Source organism: Mycetomoellerius zeteki, unplaced genomic scaffold, assembly GCF_001594055.1.
Source record: "Mycetomoellerius zeteki isolate Tzet28-1 unplaced genomic scaffold, Tzet1.0 scaffold52, whole genome shotgun sequence".
NCBI lineage: Eukaryota > Metazoa > Arthropoda > Insecta > Hymenoptera > Formicidae > Mycetomoellerius > Mycetomoellerius zeteki.
This window is the reverse complement of record NW_017257523.1, coordinates 1759369-1782203: the sequence shown is the minus strand read 5'-3', so window position 1 is coordinate 1782203 and position 22835 is coordinate 1759369. Positions and strand designations below refer to the sequence as shown.

Below are 22835 nucleotides of genomic sequence, written 5' to 3'. Positions count from 1 at the left end.
TCTCGATGAAAGGTTTGGGCAAACTGCTTAAAATTCTTTAACATCATACTTTCTTGTCTCGCGCGCAATAAATCAAGATAATCGTTTCATAAGAAATCCTGAACAACAATATGCCGTTATTATTATATCATGTTCTCGCGAATCACTGTATTTTCATAGTTTACGGTACATTCATCATAAGAATTGCGTGCTACGTGATATAATTAATCAAGTGGCTTTAGCCTACAGGGTTGGCGCCAAGAAAAATCTCACTTATTTGCTCTATCTCATAATCTCAATCGAAGTGACCCTAAAAAACGCGTTATTAGCTTCGATAATTTCGGGAGGGGAAGCGCATCATTTGATCACACCTCAATTGAGCGAGTTGAGTGGATGATCGATGATCTTTTATGGCGCGGCCGATAGGAAATTTCGAGGCCGGTTAGATAACGGATAATCTCGTGATATATCGGTTAGCGATATTAAAAGCCGAAAAGGGCATGCATATTCAGGGCGCTGCTTACGTATTATCAGATTGGTGCTGGCAGGCGCTGGCGAGGAATCTTGACGCGCGATGTAAACCTGTCAGAGCTTGATGGATCACACCGCCGCTGGAAAAGAGGCTACGTAGCGAACGAGCCTTTTCCACCGTCTTCCGATTCACTGGCGCGCGGAACTGATTTGAATTTAATAGGGGGTTAAATTACTGTTTATTCGTTTCGCACTTACACGCCCTGCGATCTGTCGCGCGTTGCAAAAATCTTCTCACGACCGCATTTCAAGCAACAGTTTATAACTATGTAACTTATTCGATTTTGTCCTCGATTTGGCTGGATGCTTTTCTGATGCGGAACGATCGTTTCGCGTTTCGTGTTTCGCTTGGTCATCAATACATATTGTATTTTGATACATATTGTAGAAAGTACTTTCCACTTCTCGAACCAAGTTTCAAAAGACTCCCAGTTCTGATCTCATAGATGCATACACACACGCGCGCGCGCGCGCGCGATGTTTTCCGCGAAGTTATATGGAGTGCTTTTCATTTGGTGACACAAGTCGACACAAGCATCATCTTATCTTTCTTGGCATTCGGTGAATAACAAAAATAGAATGATACTTGGGTCGACTTGTGTCACCAAATTCACCAAATGAAAAGAACTCAAAGAAATCTTCATTTCCTATCTAAAGGAGGGTAAAATACTTTGGAAGCAGAATTGAAGCTATTGTATGATTACAAATCACTGGAGGCATTACAGAGACTTATGAATCGCGAGTATAGCAAAGGTTTCGATATTTTTCTATATTTTGTATTTTTTACGAAAGAAGAATTTTTACATTTCCTACGCTTTTGGCAATATTCCTCTTCGAGTCATTTTTATTTGTCAATATAGATACAGCAATCATTACTTTATTTTTAATTATGTAATAATGATTTTTGTGTTGAATTCGTCCATTTTCAACATTTTCCTTAGACAAATGTCTCCGGTTATTTTTTTTAGCTTCCGACGTGCTGGCAGTAGCTTCCGAATTCCAATCCGACCTGTGATAGAACAAATGCTTCTCCAAATAAAGAGATGGAGAAACAGAGAACGAAAACGAACTGCGTTGGTCGCAAAATATTAGCGTGCCACTTTTAGCCGTGCGCTTCCAGCGAACAATGTGTCGCAGCAACGTGCCTATTCCCGCATGAGACTGAAATATATAGGTACGCGGCGCTGGTACGTTGCATCGCACGGTTACATCCGCAATCGCGTCGCAGTCCACAGTGGATGAAAAAGGGTAGATAAATAGAGGCGGGTAGATAGAGCAAAGGATGCGACCGACCGCTCGTCGATGCGCCAAGCTATCTCGAGCTAAATCCCAAACCGTTTCCGTGAATTATTCCCGGCATTACGAAAAGTGGGACGGCGCACTTTAACCCGCACGACCTTGCTCCGTGCGCTTAATTAATCGTCCTCCCACTGTCGCCTGCCCTTCTTTTTCTCACGTAAATTTATTGGCGTCTCGAGGCGGCGCGGCGGCAGCCGCATCCAGAATCGCTTCCGAGACTTGCCTTCCGAACAAGGCGCCATTTATTTTTCGTTATTCCGCCACGGGAAGAACACGCGTTCGCGATTTATGCAAATCGATACTGCCGCCGTAACTAACGCGTATGCGGCGTACTCGCGAATATCGATATACGCGAGGACCGCCTTTCGATTTACACCGACCATGAATCGTAGTGCTTTTAAATTATACAGATATCGAGCTGTTCGCGTAAATACTACATCGTTTTTTAAGACTGTTTTAAAAGTCCAATGGTGGTTTTACGAAAATTAATGAAATTTATGAGTTATATACAGCGTTTCGAAAAACCTCGCATGTCGTAAAGACTTACTGATACATATCGCATGAATGACGACGAAAATCTGCGGAAAATGCAAGGGTTATTCTAGCGAAGCGGTGACATTTTCTGCAAAAATTCAGAGACCGGGTCAATTCCGACTTAGAAACGCCCCAAGGGGTAAATCGGTTTCCACCATATTTACGGCGGTCCTTTTCAATGTGATTCGCTTTAATGGGGGTTATCCGGCCATGCTGTATAGAACCTTCAATCTGAAGGATGAGGAGATCTCAAAAGAATAATGGTTCTTGGCGAATGAGTCCGTCCTCGTTCCGTTGTGTTCCGTATGCGCTTTTCTTTTCTACGACTTTTGTTGCTTGACGAGTCTCAAATTCGCTGTCAGCACGTGAGTTTGTATTATCGAGTTGACTCACGATATACACTGAGAGAAAGGATTTTGTTAATTCAACAAGCCACCAGTACCTTTAACAAGTGGTCGGTAAATATGTGACAACAAAATTGATTTGTTGTGATTGCTAGTCTGCTATACCAATTAATTATTAGTAATAGAAGCAAACTGTATAGAATCTAACTTATATTTTGGATAGACTTTAGGATCGTTTATCATAGAAATCATAGACGATCGTGGGGTCTTAAGTCGTAGGAAACTGACCAATCACAGTCAAATATAAGGAGAATACTTGACTAGAAATCTAGCGATACTATTGATTATTTGTTACATTAATTTCGAATGAGAAATAATTAATTTGCAATAGTAACTAATCAATCGCTTTCTTAACAAATATCACATTTGTTTTCCTTTGATTTATTCCTATAACAAAAGCATTGCTCTCAGTGTATGATTAATAAAGTCTCTAGATCCATGAATATTTGTGTGTAGAAATCAGTGGATACATATGTATTTTTAATTCAAAATATTGTTTTAAAACGGAAACAACGTCTGTATGTTCTATTTCGCGTATGCAGGAAGCATTGAGAAATGAGAGGCGACCGGACGGCGAGCGAGACGGAAGAGTTCCATGCCGATTCGCGCGCCCGTGAATTTGTCCGGTTTGCGGACCGCGCGCTCGCCGAGTTGGCAACGAGACGAAGCCGCATATACACGCGCATTCATCATATGTTCCGGACAGCCGCGGCTAAGGTCGGCAATTTATGCGCGTTTTGATATTCTCACTCGCTTTTTTCGGTCTCGTATCGCGAATACATTACCGGAGGGAGCGGCGCCACGTAGATAACTTCTAACGCGGACGAGCGGCGACAACGAGCGCGTTGCACGAGCAACGACTCGTGCTCTAATAAATTTGAACCTATGATCCTATAAAAATGCATTGGATCCACGGGGAATCTTCGTGGTCGCGCATGCTTCCGCGGTACACAACATATTTGCACGTCGGGGTGAGCAAAGGGAAAACAATGTGAGAAGGAGAGTCGACAGGCTGGATTCCTGAGAAAATAAAGTTGACCGAGGTAATGCATACCGAATTTTCGTGAATTGCGTTTTGTCTTCCGAGAAGTCTGTTTTCTTCGTGAAACCGAGGAGACACAAGCCAAAATGCAGAATGGGTGGCCCGCAAAACGTTGGCGATGAGAACAAACAGAACTGAGGGAAAAAGATGCCGTTAGATGGGAGGGATGTACCGGAAATAGAGACAGCGAAACGCGATACGACGTATCGCGAATCTTCTGAGAAAGCGAAAGCAACCGGTGGATTTTTATTTCAATTTACAACGTAGTATATCATTCGAAAAGACTTAGATGGCGATACGTACGCGTTTTCTCATTGCAACCACGCAATCCGCGCGCATTCGTATGGGAAACCGCACACCGTTGGTAACATGCCACCAAATTCCACCCGCGGAAGCGTGGAAAGCTTTTCGTCCGGACCAAAACGTTTTCTGCACATTTGTAACGGCTCGAGTAACCTTTGCGCGTTTACAGAAGCGCGACCCTCCACCGGTACCGGCATCTCCACCGTCGTCTCTTTTTTCTCGTTGAATTCGCCCGCACCGCTCCACAGACTCCATCGTTTCGGCGATCGCGTTCCGCAATTTATTTTCCACGCGTGGGTGCGCAGACCGGGTGCATCAAACGACCACCAAATTCGAGAGAGCGAGAGAGATACAGAGAAGAACCCTGTATTCAATTGTACGTAACTAACTGAACAACGCGTCTACTGCCGAATCGCGATTCCTTGCATCCAACCGCGTCTCACATTGAATATTCGCGACTGCCGTCAAATGGACATCCGCTGGAGTCTGGAATCGACAGGTTTCGCTGTTTCGGCTGGCCCGCTAGTAATCGATTCGGCCACGGACGACCGGAAGCGCAGTTGGTTTTGCGAGAAACCGTCTCTAATCCGAACTTGTCGGTCATGTTTAATTCAGTCGTGATACCTATTTTATGTGAGCCGCAAAGATCCTCTCATGCTTGGCATGCCGAATGGTTATGGATACGATTCGCCAGGGACTATATCCTAATTCGAATCACTACTTAGGAGTCATGTTTAATTCAAGGGAATTTCGGCCGCCGTGCGTGCGCTCGTCGACGTTTCGTGCAAGACGGTAATTTTGTATAACATGCAATATATAATCACATCCTGCATACTACTCGCTATGTCTGGTTAAAATACACTGAGGTCTGGAATAAAGATACGCTACAAAAACAGAGAGAGGGGGGGGGTGGGAGGAGGAGTCAAGGGAAGAGCAGAAAGGTCGTGAAATTGTATTTACAGAAATAATATTTATTGACATGATACGTTCTCGATCCATTAAAGTCAATTAACAACTTGAAAGGGATACCGAAATTGATCAAATAGACCGCGATGCGTATTTAACGATGAATTTCGCAAGATGCAGAGCAAAAGTAACGGGAGGTACGTTTCGAAGGAAGACCATCGTTAGTTAAGGAAGACCCGTTAGTAGCCTTGAGGGAATATCGAGGTTTATCAAAGCCCGATGCCTCAAGTGCTTAACGGTGAATTTACTCGTTCATCTCTGATCTCCGGTCGATTAATCGGCGCTTGTTTGAACGACCATCAGCGGATTCGATCTAGCATCTTCCGCGCACTACCACGAAACACGCGTGTGTTCTCGACAGCTTCTGTCTAGTGTCCCGAGGGATAACCTCGCGCCGGGCGGGCCTTCGCCATTACCTGTATATATTGTACGCTCACGTAGTAACCCTATACGATATTACATCTAATGTAAAATCCAGCGATCCTGGTTACTGTCGATAATCTCATCCCGCCGTGTGTAAGCGCATCTCTCGGACACTGGACAAGGAAAGAGGGACAAAGGGGCGAGAGATTCGAGGGAACAGAAGCCAGGACACGTCGACGGGAACACCAGGATTATGGGGTTGGCCATCGTCGGGGTCTCTCGACCCGCAGGAACGACCCGAGATTGAATTATCCGCCATCAGAAGGGGTTTTGACCTCGACTATCGCGTCGGTGGAAAGTTCGAGGGAGAGAGACTGCCCACTAATCATATACCCGAGGGATGAGGTCGAAAACTCGGGTAGGACAAGATCCGGGATATTGCCAGGAAGAAGAAAACAACCGTCGTCGCGCGCGATCGTACACCGAACTGCGGCGTTGTCTTAAATCATCTCCATTGCTTCTATGGATGGTATTGCCAACCGTATGTGTTTGAAAGAACTACTATCTTCGCCATCCACTACGAATGCACTCAAGATGTGAGAGAAGAAATTGGTGGAATCAGCCAAGAGAAAATAGAACGCTTTTTATCTCACCGCATGTTAGAGATCTCTTATACCGGCGTCATAAAAGTTTTATTCACTCTTTTACATATCACATATTCATTTATATATTTTCGTTTATATGTATATATTAAAAAAATTTCTAATTTGGCTAAAACGTCATTTTTTCTTTATTTCTTCAAATTGAGATAACGGTTTCACTCCTTCACATATTTGTTTTATTATATTATAGATTCATACATATTCAAAAGATTTCTAATTCGGCTAACGCGCTATTTTCGCATTTCTAGAAATTGAGACAACAAAAATCGATTTACGACTTAGAGATAAGAAACATAAATGTAGCTTTTGCTGTATGATGCATTTATTTTATGATTCTAATTTCAAACTACAGGAATACATTCCTAGCAGTTCCGTTTGTGAACTGTTTATATACGCGGTCTGTTAATGCAATATTGCGATTGCTATTTAATCCCAGCGAACGATCCTCTGTACACGGATTGCATCTTGTGGCTGACCTCGTTGGACGATGAGGCGAGACGCGCGGTGGCGGTTCAAAGTCCCGGTCGAGTTCGGACGTTCGTACTCGCCGCAAACATTCCGCAGGGCCGAGGTAACAGATGTTCTATATCGTAGTGCCGTTCGTCGGCGTCAGATTCACCGGTTATAGGGATCTCTGCAGATGTGTGGCGGAAGCCGCATACGATCTGATCCCGTGACGTCATAACGACGAACCGTCGTGCTTGGCCGTTCGTGGTTTGCACAAGGTCGAGACACAGACTGCCGGACATCGGGATCCTCGGTCAAGGATTATTATCAACCGTCTAGTGCTGCGGCTGCGATCGTCCGCAAACCTACGAGCTGCTTGAATATAATTGACTGTACCATTGTCATTGTAAATCCTGTCAACGGCTGGCGGCCGTTAGCCGCTTTCCTTCATGAAATTGGCAAAATATTGTAACGATACCAGTCATGTGTTAATATTAGCCCTCGCACCATGAGCCCTCGTACGTTTGCGCACTTAAAGCGGTTCCGTTACATTTGCATGTATTTCAGGCAGTTATTTTAAGCGAAACACAACAGATCGCTCGGTGAAGCGGGAGAACAAATGGAATTAACTCCGCCGCCGATTGAAATATCATCTACGATAGAGAGGAGAGTTATGCACACGATTTCGAGTTTTTGGTGGTTTGTACGATAATCTAGGGATGAATAAATCATGAGTATTTTAATAGCGTAAGCGCATATCGTCGACGAATAATTTACTGATAATTCACGTACATATTGCCACGGAACGATATGAGCTGCGTTTAAATCGCCAATTACCGATTATCATTGCCCATCATCCAAGTACCGACTATAATCCATAGAAATAAATTTCGGTTCTCATCTACCGATTTATCTGAATTTTCGGTATTTATTTGAGAAAATGCAGTACGATTGTCATGAAGATTTCGTCGTTGTGATCGATCGAGAATCTCGTTATTTCCACGCGCAGTTTCATGCTCTCCTAGAAATCCAAACGTGAAACGATCGGGTAACTTCTGTAGACGATCTAGGCGGCCCGGGCCATCTGGTGCACTTCTGGCGGGTTATTATCGCGGTGCGATCAACCCTATCCGCGCGTACGTGCGCACGTTTCCACGCAGCCCTTGTGGGCCCATCCCCTTATCGGGCGCAATAATGGAAACTACGTCGTCGATTCTATTTTCTCTCCCTCGGGAACCGCGGGCGACCCGCTCTCCGGTACCGGCATACGCGACTCCGGCGGGCCACGGCGTTGGGTACAATAATGGTTATTTATTAGCGCTAAATCAAATGCGTTAGCGTGTGGCTGCATGGGCGCAAAGCCAATATATATGATAATGATGATAATAATTCCGGAAGTGGCCGCTTTGCGCGATCAACGATTCTCCAAATCCCACCACAGCAAAGGCTTCGAAAGGAGGAAAAAAATATCCGCCGTGAAAAGAGTCAATCAATGTTCTGCCGGTTTGATGTTAAAAATAAATCTAGAAAGGTATAGAAAATGAAATGTGATTACCCGAAGGGATACGAATGATGGTTATTCTTTGTTACATGATATCATGAAATGTTCTCTATCCCTCTGAGATGGAATTATCCGTACGCGTTTAATATTTAGGAGCTAGAAATGATTTCAAAGCCAAACGGAGCGTGCGTCAGCATCGAACAATAATTGATGATGGTCTTCAATAACGGGAGATTTACTCCATTACCGTTAATTATACAACGGTTACCACGTCATTCTATCCCTATCGCTATCGAACCAAAGTCTAGCAGTTTCGATATTGACGTAAAGTGCGCCGGTATACCGTTAATATCATCGTGAGTTCTGAGTTTCGGCGAAGCTGTAATTGTAGCGAAACCGCGAAAGCAAAGGCATTCCTTCGGCGAACCAAACCACTTCCGGTCGCGCGCGGACAAAAGGCAATCTCCGCGCTCCCGTCCGATAGCCATTGCGCGTTGTTGTTGGAAACATCCAACTCGTCCGTTCCTGCAATATAATCCAGCGCGCGGATGGTCGCCGGTTTAACGTCCGCATGCGTTTCGTATGCAAAATACGTAAAGTGCATGAAGTACTCGACGCGACACGAGGCGACGCGATGGGCAAACCGGACGAAAGAGACGAGAGGAGGGGAGGCACCTTTTGCTCCTTCTAGTGGGGGGCGCCCCCCTATGGTCATGTAAAGGGCGACAACCTGTCCGATGCAGATTGCGCCCGCAACATTCGTCACCGCCCCTCACCCGCTCTCGCGAAGCCGTCCTGGTCTTGGATGGCGACGTGTAAACACGGTGATGTAATAGCAAGCAGCGTGTGGTCCTGGTCGGGTTAGTATTGTGTGTGCATACTGATGTTTCATTAGCCCACTGTTCATGCCGCTCTCGTACTGTCAATCAAGTGCTCCACCCTGCGGCTGCTCCTCAGTTCGAGCGAAGCCGGTGGCGAACTCCCAAGTTCGCCGTTAGGATCGCTTTATAAGGGGATTACAATTATCCGATGTTTGATTAACCCCTACCCACGGTATTGCAATCTGCTTAGGGCACGTTATAGCAATCTGGGTGATCGCGAACGTCGTCGCCGGTTGTGGCGCGATCCGCGGTATAATTCGTTGGGATGCAATTTGCCACGGGCTCACTGCCCTCCGAAATTGGAATCCGCCTAATCCGCGGCAGCGCCACGATGGATTTTCAAGGTGTGTCTAACGCAGCTGCCGCGCGCGGGAGAAACTGATCCGACTCGTACTCGTCGACCGGCGCAAATCGCGCCGATGGGGTTGCTTTGCAAAGGGATTAAAATCACGCAGTGTTTGATTGCTCCATGGCAAGAGTTAGGACGTACCATTAAGATCGATATTGTCGATATACGAGGACAGATCTCGGATGAACAGTTGAATTAACATTGACGTTAACCAACCGTTCGCATAGTAACTGTCGAACGCTACGATTGTCGCGAATGGACATGGACATGATTCTGTTCCGCTTGTAATGGCGAGGTCCTATACGCACATTTCCGCAAATGTCAATAAAGTTAGCCTACGTCGGCATAAACCGGCACCGACTGATTGCTCTATCACTATATTTATATTTCACGACACTTTGAAATTTAAATAAAGCTCTTTGAATCGTAGCTCTTTGAAATGTTCCGCGGAGTGGGTTTGCTGCAGTAATAATCGGCTATTGGAATCGTTTTATAAAGGGATTACAATTACTGAATGTTTGATCACCCCTTCGAGCTTGCAATCTGCTTGAAGTTGCATTACATATTCAAGTGATATACGCAACAGAAACTCGTGCGATAGTACAATAACATAATAACACCATTATTGCGGCATTGATCGTACTTTACAATTATCCGCGATACATGTCCTCGCGTGCAGAGACAATAAATTTTACATTTTTAATCAATGAAACGTTTTTAATAAATAAGACATGAAACGTTTGAATGTTAATTTATGCCTTCATGTTAAAATTAACATCGAATGGTAATTATTTCATAAAATATTCACTTAATATTGGTTTATTTATAACTTCGTAATAAAAAGTATTATTAGACATTGTTTATTATCATGTTATTCTGCTCGGGTATAATATTTCTACCGCTTAAGCGAACAGTAGAATTTGCTATACCGACAACACGGGCTTTCTATGTACGACTTTAAATTTGCGGAATGAAATATAAAATGTAGAGTTGTTCCAGTTTGCGTTAAAAAAAAATGAAACACGGCTTGTATTGTAGCACATGTAGTTGTGTATACTGCAATAAGAACGCTTGAAATAGTTTGCATTGTATGTCCCGCGTTTAAAAAATAACGTTATTTTGTTGCATGTATTTTTATGAATCTGCATGTTGTAAAATTTGTTTGATTGGAATATAAATATCGCTTTCTGAGATTCGGGAGCATTAATGTTCGATCGCTTTCTGGAATTCGGGGGCGTTAATATTCGATCGCAGTTGCAAAAATGGCTAATTTATTATAATTTAATATAAATGAGCGCATCATGGAATAAGACAGATAGCAGCAACAATATTTGTTTTTGATCTAGCTGGATAGTGATTGTTGGAATATCATCAGCTCTCGATTGCTTTTGTTGAACTTCGCAATTGAGTTCTTCGCCTGCGGCTCCCCTGCGGATCGGTGGTTCTATCGCACTCGAAAGATCGTTATCGCTTTGTTCACTCCGCTTTACATAAGAGAATTAACATTATCCGCCGATTGATTTTGCGTTTACAACATGACTCGCTTCAATTACGTGCACTCGCGTGTTTACGTTGACCAAACCTGGAGGGGCCAGATCCTTCAAAAAGAATAAAAAATAAATTAATTTTGATTATAATTATGCTGACTTATCTTTCATTCTGTTTATTAATATCTATTCTATTTCGTTTTATTTTATTACTTAATACTTAATGGTTGACAAATTCTTTCGAGCGTTACGAATCAATTTCCTTTTACATTTATTCAGCGTTTAATAAAATCTGATTAAAATTGTTTTTGATAACATAAAATCGCTTTATAAAGAGATGACAATTATTAATATTTGATTATATTATAGCGCATGATACAAGTTAGTTTAGATGTTTAAATTATGCGAACTATCATGACAACAATGTATTCAGAACACTTTGTTGAACATTTGCAATTATATCGTGATACGCTTCGTATGTTGTAACAAATAAAGTGTCAATTTTCCCATCCGCGTTTATTCGCAAAGTGATATGGAAATGAGATGAATTATTATCGTAATTATATGTTGCATTTTATATATTGCGATGTATCTTCATTAAAGGAAATTGATTATATTCTTAATTCGCATCACCATTATCATCATCGTCATCCATTAGCTTGTTTCAATCTCTATCTAGAATTGTGTTAGAGTTAATAGAAACGATATTAACTTTTATATCCTAATATTTTTGGTGTGTGAATACGTTGGCGGGGAAAATATATCTCGCCGCCGTGTTGTTTTCTCTGAGATAAGTGAAAATTTACTGCGTTAGAAACATTTTCCGTGCCTCTGCAGTGCGAAAAATCCGCGCGTCCTCCCTCTCAACGCTGCCGAAAAAGGGTGAGGATTAGTAGCCGCGGGACATTTTGTGGAGGTCGTCTATCTGATCATCCTCAAAAACGGATCTCTCCACTATGGGGATGCGCGTCGTGAGGGGTCAGTTCTGTGCGAACGAATTCTGTGCGCGAAAGGGGGTAGGGCACGGTTTGTGCAACGTGTGTGATTACGTTGGCAATTACTCCCACCCTTGCGACTCAGATCGAGGTGGCCGCCCTCGCTTCCTCTCTGCCTTTACCCTGTCGGCCTCGCCCGACGGCGGAAGGGTTGTAACTCGTTATTAGCGAGGAACGGCAGCGGTGGAGGGGGAGGTGATTACAGCCCCGAAGTAGATTCGCCGACGATGATAAACGCGAGACTGCAGATCCGATCGCGGGCTAACCCGTTCTCTCTCTCCTCTCCTCTCTCTCTCTCTCTCTCTCCCCCCCCCCTCTCTCGTTTTCCCGCGCTTGCCCTTTCTCTTTCTGTCTCTTTCCTACTATCCGCTGTATACCGATTCTCTTGATATACCTTCGCTTTTTCCTTTTATTAAGTTTGAATCTTGATGAGTGATCTAAGAAATCTTGATTAGTGATCTAAGAAATTCTAAAAATAATAGACCGGCCTACCCTTTCCCTGTTCTCACGCCTTTTTCTGCTAAAACGTTTTTCTGATAAATATCTGCACCATCCGCAATATAGCACGGTAGAGGCAAAAAGAGATTTAATTAGATTGCGAGAAAAGATAATCTAAATATTTCAATCTAAATACTCTTCAATCAAGACTTGGCATTGAACTTTGCATTCAAATAGAGCATAAAAGTGACGTATACAGGGCAATGAATCTAATAACGGACTTATTGTGAATTTATTAGACATTGATGGAGTATATTTGCGTAAATGATATTTATGCTCCACTTCGAGTTTTACTTTGAAATATTAACTACAATTTTAACTCATAGAAACGAGGGGAAAGGAACCACGATATTAGTTTTGCGAAAGTTATACATTTACAATCTATCCGTCGAGCGTATACGATTCCATGCTTATTAGAAGATTTAGCAGCAACGATGAAAGATTTTGATACCCTAGAGTAGGAGACCAGTGCGAAGAAGGGAAATCCCAGAGCCGAATGAATCAAGGATTCGCAGACGAAGAACGGGTGAGGGTCAATAAGAAAGGAAAGTTCTCGAGGAGCAGTCAGATAGACAGAAAGAAAGAGAAAAGTAGAGAGAGAGTAGATCTGTCGAGCGGATTCTTTCATATACCATCCGAGTCCAAGTCCCGTCGAGAACGCGCCATAGAAAAGCCCTGAAGAGCCCTCTAAAAATGACTGCCACCCCGCGCTCGTGCAGGAAAGGTATTAGGGGGTCGACGATGGGCGGGCGGTGGTGACTGCAGCAGCACGTTGCGCCGGGTGTAGCGACGGTAGCCGTACGCGTGGAACGAAAAGATAACGCAATTTATTTCAGGCTTTATTCATCCTCTTTCATTCTCTTCTCTCGCTCGCTCCGCGCGGTCCGGCCGCGGCGAGGCGGTGAAAATTCTCCGCGTTTTCTTTTTATTTCCCTGTCTCTCTCCTCCTTTTTTGATCTTTTTTTTCTGTCGCCTGCCTCACTCGGTCTTTATCTGCGCTACCACCATCGTTTCTGACGCCGATACGCTTGTCGACGAGGATATTTTAATGTGCGCGCGGTACGCAGGCTTTATCGCGAGCGATAGATTCCGTAGTCACTCTGATAAAATCGATAACGGGTAAGCTAAAACCGATAGCTCTTTTCGATAATCTTTTCGCATAAGAGTATGAAACGAAAATCTGCTTTAGAGAACCGAAACAATCTCTTCCTTCCTTTTCCTCTTTTAAAATTTTGTAACGAATCATTAATATTATTTGATATAATTTATTATTTTTTAATATTATTTAATTAAATTTTTTAATATAAATAATTAATATTAAAGCACCAATATAATACGTGCCAGTATTGTGTCGCATCTGTAAAAGTGACGTATCTGTCAAATGCAGTAGATGTTCACGTATGTACGTGAAAACGTCGAAATAAACAATTGAATAGTGCAAAGGATCAATTGAAATGCTTATTATTATTGAGGTCGAGCCATGACTGTTGCAGTATCGAACATGAACTGTGAGAGAGCTGTCAACTGGTGCGGCGGCGGTTGCGCTATAATTCGCTTTCCGACCAATCCCTATTTTATATCGCTGGTTCGACGCTGCGCCAGCATTACAAATGCCAACACCATTTTGCGCAACTCGACTTTGACATTGTCGACTTGTAACAAATGTCGCTTCACAATCCAAATATTTTTCTCCGATGAGTTAGAACATTTTTTAATCGCATTTTATCTCAATTCCCAACGGTATTTAAGCACGATATTTAACTTGCGCAGAGCGATACAATACCGTTTTATATATTAATCTCTTTTGTGAATTATTTCAATCTCAATTTATTTGGTAAAAAAGGGTCAAGTGATGTGTCATACAAAATCAATTTTTGGATTTAAAAATAGATGCCCAATTTTTCCTATTCAATAACGACGAAATATTGGATCTTTTATGTGTATATATGGAAGCAAACGACAAAAATATTTTCTAAAAATAGATCTCTATTATTATAGGTAGAATCGCATATTATAGATATCCGAACCTTTTTGGTGGAATGACTCTCTTGAGTGGCGCGCTATGATTCTGTACAACTTGATCAATTATAAGGAGAGAATATCGTGCTACCAATTAAGCAAGTTCATAGTTCGCTGTGAGGAACTATCAAGGCGTTCATGTTCTTACTAACTAAGAATGATGCAAAGGCGACAGACTATCGGAGAGGAAGGGAGTGCGAGAGAAAGCTAGAATGATGTTTCCACATCGTGCTTCTGATACGTGATCCACGAGAAGTAAATCTGATCCAAATCTGGTACAACTACATGATGCCAAGGCATTAACCTAATGAACCTTTAACTAAATTGAACTGTCATACTAATAGAACTGTTTACGGAGTTTAGGCGAATTCTTGTCGCTTTTGAATCAAATTTCATGTTAACGGATATTTTCACGAATTTTTTAACTTATTTATTAATAATAATCTTTATTTTAGATTGCATATGTAAGAACACAATCAACTAGCACCTAAATAGCCTAAACGATCGAAGCTAAATCTTTAATGCTTAAAATAATTCAATCTTGAATCACTAAATATACTATGTATGTACTTGCATATATATACCATATTTATAGCTTTTTCAAACTACGCGCCAGATTTTTTTCCGGACTATAAACGTAATTAAACTACCGTAATAATCTCGTGAATTAAATTAATTTCTAACAATTTCGATGCTCAATTAGGCATCATATTCTAAAGATGTTAATATGTTGGAAAAAAACTGTAATTAAATTTATTGCGAAAAATATTACCTCGGCTGGGAGTCGAACCCGGATCTCTTGTATTTCGTACGAGCGTCCTAAGCCATTAGACTACCGAGGCAATTATTTATTAATATTTAATTTGTATTACAAATTTACAGCTATTTTAAGTATAATATTAAATTGATGAACGTGCGTATCGATCGACTGATCAAAGTGTCACCCGTCACCCTTACACATTTTCTTAAGCGCCGTAGGCCCCTATTATCTAGATTAAAATATGCGATAATCAAATTCCGCGAAGTAAACGATCATGTAAGTGTGACAGCGAGAATAGATACGATAAATAGAGGAGTAGAAAAGGAGAGAAATAGAGACAGAGACGTCCGAGAGAGGGTTGATTAATGAGAAGGGCGTGACGTGGCGGTGCGCCGCGCACCAGCCACGCTTTGCCCCATTTCATCTCCGCTTTCACCCTCTCTTACGTTTCTCTTTTGGACTCTCTTTTTGCTCCCTTTCTTTTTCTCCCTTTGCTTCGTCATACCTATGTTATACTTACTTTGTCAACGAAACCCTACTCCTCTTCCGCTTCTTTTCCACTCTTCGCACGCCGTTCCGCCTAGACCGACTGATATTTCTATTTCAACCTTCGTTGCTCTCTTGAATTTTCACATTGCTACACTTTTACGCAATTACGTTCCGCAACGGTGCTCCGCCCTATACTTTTCCTTTCTCTCTGATTCTGCGGTTGCAAACGATCCCTCGAATTCCTCTTCGATCAGTCGTTCATTCACGTTTGTCGGTTTATTAGGCAAACGGGTCGGAAAGCAGCGGGTTATTATCAAGACCATTTCTGCAAAATCCTCACCCCTGCATCTTCGATACGGCGGCACCCCGTTCGCAGTTCTGTGAGAACTGTTTCTCCGGCTGACTACCCTCGACAAGTCTTACAGCCTATCCCCAGCTACCCCGCTAGTCGAATCTATAATCGAGGTGAAATGTGAATTCGCACGCACCTGGCAACCTTCGATCAGAACTCGTGCCACCAGGGGTGAAATGAAATCGTAATCGTAGCCATAGTAACGCTTGGTTCCTGCACGTGTTCCGAAAAACAAGGTACAGAAGTCTTGATACTCTTAGATTTCAGTGCCGATATCGTAGCACAGAGAACATTAATAGCACGTTAACTCAGAGGGACACTTCAATCGTAACGTCTCTAAATGCTGCCCCATTTGAGGTCCCTTGAACTATAAAATCCAGCACTGTTCTTGGCGAATTCGATTAACGACACGAACGACAGATATCGGGCGCATGCTATGATCGATACTCCGGGAAACCTGGAAAGTTTGCACAATGCCTGGCGGCACTCGCACTGGGACTTTCGGTTTCGAGAAGAGTGTATTGTCGTGTCGAGGTCCGGCGAATCCGCAAGCGGAGTAGACGAGTTCCAAACATGTCAATTCTGTCAAGAGCCGCGGCCGAGGTGGTCGAGTATGTGCGCATACACGCCTAGTTTGACCCCTCCTCCCTTGAACCAACTCCTGACAGACACGAAGGATAGAAGACGCGTTTCACACCGGATAAAAGGTTCTCGAAACGCGTCAGCAGGTTCTATCCCACGCGATGATCGTGCCTTGACCGAAGAGCGATTGCGAATCTAGACTCTAGAGACGCTCGATTCCCTTCTTTTTTTCCCCTCTCCCTGTATCGTATCAAAAATATTTGTCCTGAATTTTGTTGCCATCTGTATCTTCGATCGGAAACAGGTTTTATTTAGTTTGCTGGCGCAATCAAAAAGTAAGTACTCTAAGCGCGTGCGCAATAAAACTATCCTTTCGAAGAATATTAAAAATGACTCGCATAACTCATAGCAGTTCATATGAATCGCAAAAGCGTTGCAATACATCTTACTGTTACCGGGTAATTTGTTAATTTTCAACAAAAGTTCTTGACATAATACGTTTCTTTGCATATTATATAAAACGAAATCTATTTGATCGCTTGCACCATGCATCGCGCAGAATGTATCTTCTCATTTTTCAAAGTCAGCGCTGTGGATACCGCACGCAGCGAGATGGATCGTAGGAAGCTAAAAAGGGCGCTTTTGCAATTGAAATTACCACGATGGAGAATATTTTCGCTACGGACGCGGCACCTTGCCTCGGGCTCAAGGGATTAAAATAATAATAACGTTGGAAATTGGACACGGCCGCGGCGGCAGTACCCTCATAATCTTTGGCGGCCATATGCCGGTGTCAGCTGGAACGAAGCCAGACGAATGTAAAAAATGATCGCGCGCCTAATCTGCCATTGTGCGGGCTGAGTTGGACCCCGTCGGTCTCACTTTATTCAATTGCAACTCTGACTCTCTTTATGGTTTCACATTTCCTTTCGTGCACGTGATAGGGAGAGATCGTATTGGTTCTGCACGTGCTCTAGGATTCGCTTGGATGCCGATAAGCACTGCATAAATCTGCCATAAAGATCATCTGCCAACACGAGGAACGATTGTGCGGCTTCGTATCAATCTCAATGAAAATCACGAGCGGCAGATTAAATTTACAATCTATATATAAATTTTTCAAGAATAACCATCGGTTTTGTAATATTCCCGGGATACCATCGAAAATATAATATCACATCAAGATTTTGTATCTCAACAACCTCGTAATCCAATCGCGTTGACTTTTCTCACGAGAACGCGAAAATACATACATATTATGTTCGTGCTCACGGCTGAGCTTATTAAACTTGAATAACATTAACTTCATACCAATTCACGAGAATGCGAAGCGATTTCAAAAGCTATCACGATAAGAATAAAATTTCTAAAAATCTCTGATTGCTCACACAGTTATTCAAACTTTCATCGTCTCCTCATTTGCCTTCCAGCGAAAATTCTATTCAGCGCTCAGTAACTCATAATCTCTATTGTCGCAATTTATATTCAACCATCGATGCGGTTTGCTTCTTTGTCGAATGCACTACTTGCAAAGTTTATGGAAGAGTGATGTATACATTCAGACTGGTGAAAAGAAGTCAAAGACAAAATATATTTGAAAATATGAAACATTCTCATGAGTGCTTAATCTTTGCGTTATTTAGCAATATTTTGGATACAGAAAATAAGAGTTAATTAAATTTTTGATAAAATTCATTTTCCGACTATACATATACTGGAAGAAAAATAAAGTATATTGATAAGACATACATGATAAAATTACACTGTAGGATATATGAAATGAATTTTCCAGAAAGTCGGATTATTTATTGCTTGGACCGAAGCCGGATGTTTTGCAAATAACGATTAAAGGTTTTCGAGGGAAATGCATTTAGATGCAAAAACGTGTACACAAGACTAGGGAATTGGAGCATAAAGTGGACATATATAGAGAGGATTTAAAGAGCGAATCGTCCTCTCTTTACATATTGAGATCCATAAAGTTGGTAGGGTTTAAATCAACAGTGTCAACGATAGCTTGGCTCAAAATGGCGTATTCCAAATTTATCTCAGATGAACATAGAAACTAAAACAACGTTTATCCTCAAGATAATTTGTAGCTTCTCGTTTTAGCCTGACAAATAGCTCATTAACTAACTGCTCTTATTTTCATAAGACAATCACACGTGTATACGTTTTCTACAAACACACACACACACACACACACACACACACATTGCGCTAACTATAAAAAATAACCCGGATAATCATTTAGGAGGATAGGCTCTTGAATCAACAGAATAATTTATATGTCCGTATATTTGCGATGACAACAGTTTCTGCTTCCACGACCCTCCGTTTTTGTAAGCCTTTCTTTTTTATCAGATACAATGGCCTCGATAGCAAGATTTAACGATTCTAGGTCGCTGATACCCTCTAGTGGTGTTCTTAATTAAGAAATACTGTAAAGGTATTAGGCCGTTGCCGGAATCACCGAATTCAAATGGATGGTTTCCGCGAGTAGGGTCGTTAGAGCGTTATCACGCACCGTTAACAACCTCGATTAGCGATTGTATCGTCCCTCGAAGTTTCAGCGCACGTTCTTATGGGAATGCGTTGCAAGTAATTTACGATAAGTAGGCAGTGTGTTTGCGCACGTACGCCTCGTGGACGTCTTTTAATGACGGTAAATTACACGATGGTAAATATTTGTCGGAGAACTCAGCGGTGGCGGTAACGGCGCCATACGTTTCTCCAGCGCATCAATATTGAACGATTAATTATTTCTATTATGCACGTATCATATATAATTAATTAAGCAAATATTGGCATGAGATGCAATCGAAAATAATGCAACAATTATCGAATAATTATGCGAGATGGCGAAACTGGAAAGCCGCAGAAAATTCTAATTGCAACCGTTTAGCGAAATGTTGTGAAAATGACCGTACAAATAACGCGTTGACTAGGTTGACTGTACATATCTTACAGGAATAGTTTTGCTGAATGAACGTACAAAAGTGGGTACGACACGAGACATATTATTACTGCAATTCAGAATATATTTCCGTTTATACTCTGTATGCTTAATAAATAACGTTGCACTAAAGGGGCGAGTCTGGCTCTGCATAAATAGAACCTACGTCGCGCGACGACGTTTATCCCATTAACAATCGTGTGAGTTGCAGCGCGGCCAATTTTATCCGCGGGTCAGAAATAGAAGCGGCCGTCAGAATGCAACAGTTATATTAACTCGGATACAACGAGCGGCAGGTGCGGATGTCGTCTTCCGTACGCGGTGGACGATACAACTTCATTACAACGATAAGATCGAAATAACTCTCACGGGAATACCTATGTATTCGAGGAAACGAGCACGAATGCATTCAGATGAGATCGACGAAAAATGGGAAACGCGAGTATGCCGTGCTCGCGAGTGAATATAAATTTGAAAATCCCTCAGGAGGGGGGCACAGTCTAGTCGTGGTCTATCTGGGCCGATCTAACGACCTATGGGTGGCACATCGTTTTTGAATAAGTCCAACATTAGAGGGACCGTAACGTAACGTCGGTCGTTCCGCGGAGATAAAGCAAGATCGCAAGTTTCTGCATCCCCAGCGTCGCGGAGGTTCATGAAGGAAAGAGAACACGCGATAGGTTGGTTAGCGCATGAAGATATAGAAGAAAGAGAGAGGTCAGGAAAAGACAGAGAAGAGTGGAGAGGGGGGGCGAGAACAAGGGATAGATACGCGCAGGAAGAGTAGCTCTGTTCCAGAGTAAGAACCCCTTTCATTCCACGTCGGCCCCTTCTGATACCGTATAAAATATAGTATTGTTCGCGCTCTGTTAGCCCGGAGTGGAACGAGTATATTTAGAAAGGGGCTGCTTTCTTTCATATGTTAAGCAGATCAGTGTCGATGAGATAAAAAGAAGGAGAGGAAGAAGAGGAGTTGGCAAGAGCCGTCGACTCCGTTCTTTCGTGGTAACGGCTGGCCCGTGAATTTTACGCACTTTTAGGTCGACGTGCAAAGGACAACCGAATTGACTTGATATTCTTAAATAATTCAGAAGTTATAAAAAATGTATGAGATGTATTCTATTTTTCTTTTTTTTTTTACTGAAATCTCAAAGAGTCGAATCGCTTCTTAAATTTTCACAAAGCTTCGCGAAACTCAAGAAGAGTTAAATACTTTCTTTGCTTCAGAATTTGTTCCAAAGCACAAGAAGTCACATCAACGAAGACAATTGCAAAAGTTCTTTCCGTGAGCGCTTCATTCGCTAATATTAACATGCGGCTCCTCGCGCGAGTTGATCTTCGATGTTTCCGCGGTGCGGATTTCAACGAATCCGCGCTGGCCGATGGAACGAAAATGTCGAGCGCGCGTTACGTGCCGTGTAATTCCGACGAGTTTACGGTAGAGATAAGTCAGAGTTGACTTTAGCCGGATTACCGGCGAGGTCGGCAGGCGGTAGGGTGGCGCCTTACTCTATCCGGCCGTTATTATAAAAGTCGTAATGAAAATCTAACGATCCAATGAGCGCGCGCGGCGCAGCGCGGTTCGCGACAACGCGGCCGCAACGACGACGGCAGCGGATTCGCCGCGTTTCCGCAGCACGGAAAATGAATTTCGCCGCGCTACGACGTCGCACATTTAATCCCCTTATTTACTTTTGCTTTCAGAACACGTGCGGGAATTCAGCTGCGGCATGCTGTACTACAGGACGCTCTACCTGGACAGTAAGAGGGATGCCCTATACGTCGGAGCTATGTAAGTAGAACTTTTTCCGCGCTTCGTAATAAAATGTCACGCCATGAAAATCCCCGGGAAAAGTTGCGACGTTCCCTCGTCAAAGCCCGAGGACAGAGGTATTACGTCAGCGCGCCGAGCCCGTGTTACATACATATGTACGTGCCACGCTGCGGATTTTTACGATTGCTGTGATTAAAATTCTACAACGTGTGCGAAGCGCGGGGATCGTGCCGTTTGATTGAATTTTCCGATGTCATCGAGTAATCGGATAATCTGAACTTTGAGGGATTACCCGTTACACATGATATCAGCTTTCGGGATAATAATTATCGTTGCATAGATGATGGAATGACTCGCAGCGCTCCGCTTATTTAGAGAAAGAGAGAGAGAGAGAGAGAGATAATATTTAAAACATTTTCATTTTGCGATTCAGCTGTTTTAATTCACGGTTGTATACATATTTCTGTTTATTACTTTTGTTATTATTGTTCATGAAAACCGCGGGCTTATTTACTTGTCTGCCTTGCTTTATAGAAGATGATCAGAATCCTCTCGCTCTAAATGTTTCACTTTGCAGAAAGGCAATTTACTCGGAGCCTTTGAGCTGCGGAAGAAAACGGCAAGAAAAGCAAACATATAATACAAATCGAAACTGACGATCTCGGCAATTATGGTTGCCGAGGAAATGAAAAACGCCGTGTCAATAGGGATCAGAATTAATGAATTTGTTATTTCATCGTTGGAACGTAACAACCTTAGATATTGCATTCGAAATTGCATATTGTGAATTTACGCGTATCACAGACAATGACTTAATGCTGCGCGAATCTATTAATATTTCCTAATTTCTATCTCGATTTAAATCTCTCACGCATCTTAGCCGTAATTAAAAGTTCCACGAAAACTTCTCCACCGTTTCCTAGGTAGCAGTAATAATCCGTTAAATCGATCGTCTCTTTGCTATTCGTACGAGTATTGGGTTACTATTTTCTCAATGTGACTCGACAGAGGCGAAAGCTAAAGGGCCGATCCTATACCCGAGGCCGGCAGAAATTGCGGGGGAGAAAAGTCGCATCATTATCCCAGCGGAGTATTATTTCTTGATTCCCAGCCGCTTCTATCGACGCCACCCTTAGCGACCATCCCCGTTCTCCCCCATTCTCCTTTCTCTTTTGTGTTTCCTCCTTCCCCTTAATTTAGTAAATGCCAGTAAAATGTTACGAAGCCTTGGTAACAGAGATGTAACGGGGATACTCTACCAATGCTCGCGGATACGAAGAAATCTCGAGACAGACAGGATGCTTGTTTAATCCCTTTGTGAGGCGGAACACAGATCGTCTTATGAAGTTCTCTTACAATTTGAACATGCGAATATGTTCTCGTCATGAATGAGACAAGACGCTCAATTGACTTCCCTGCTTCGGAATCATTACAACGTAGCTTGCAGTACGTAGATAGCAAAATGATTACAATTTAATCTCTCTTTGAGAGAACAAATAAATATGTATAATATATATATATATATATAATGTGTTCTACACACAGGAGAGAGTTGCCGAATGCGTACTGGAATGCGTCTAAATCATACCTCATTAATATTTTATATTATTAATTAATATAGACAATATTTAGTAACAATAATATAAAATATATGAGAAATTA

General features: G+C 42.4%; 1 protein-coding gene across 3 annotated transcripts in view; it reads left to right on the top strand.

Moving 5' to 3' along the window:
- Sema2a (Semaphorin 2a) overlaps positions 1-22835 on the top strand; it is a 351866-nt gene that overhangs the window by 296830 nt on the left and 32201 nt on the right. For all 3 annotated transcript variants that reach the window (XM_018455942.1, XM_018455941.1, XM_018455943.1), the window contains one exon: positions 21104-21191. In XM_018455942.1, the coding sequence (XP_018311444.1) occupies positions 21104-21191 (88 nt within the window). The remainder of the gene's footprint in view (positions 1-21103; positions 21192-22835) is intronic.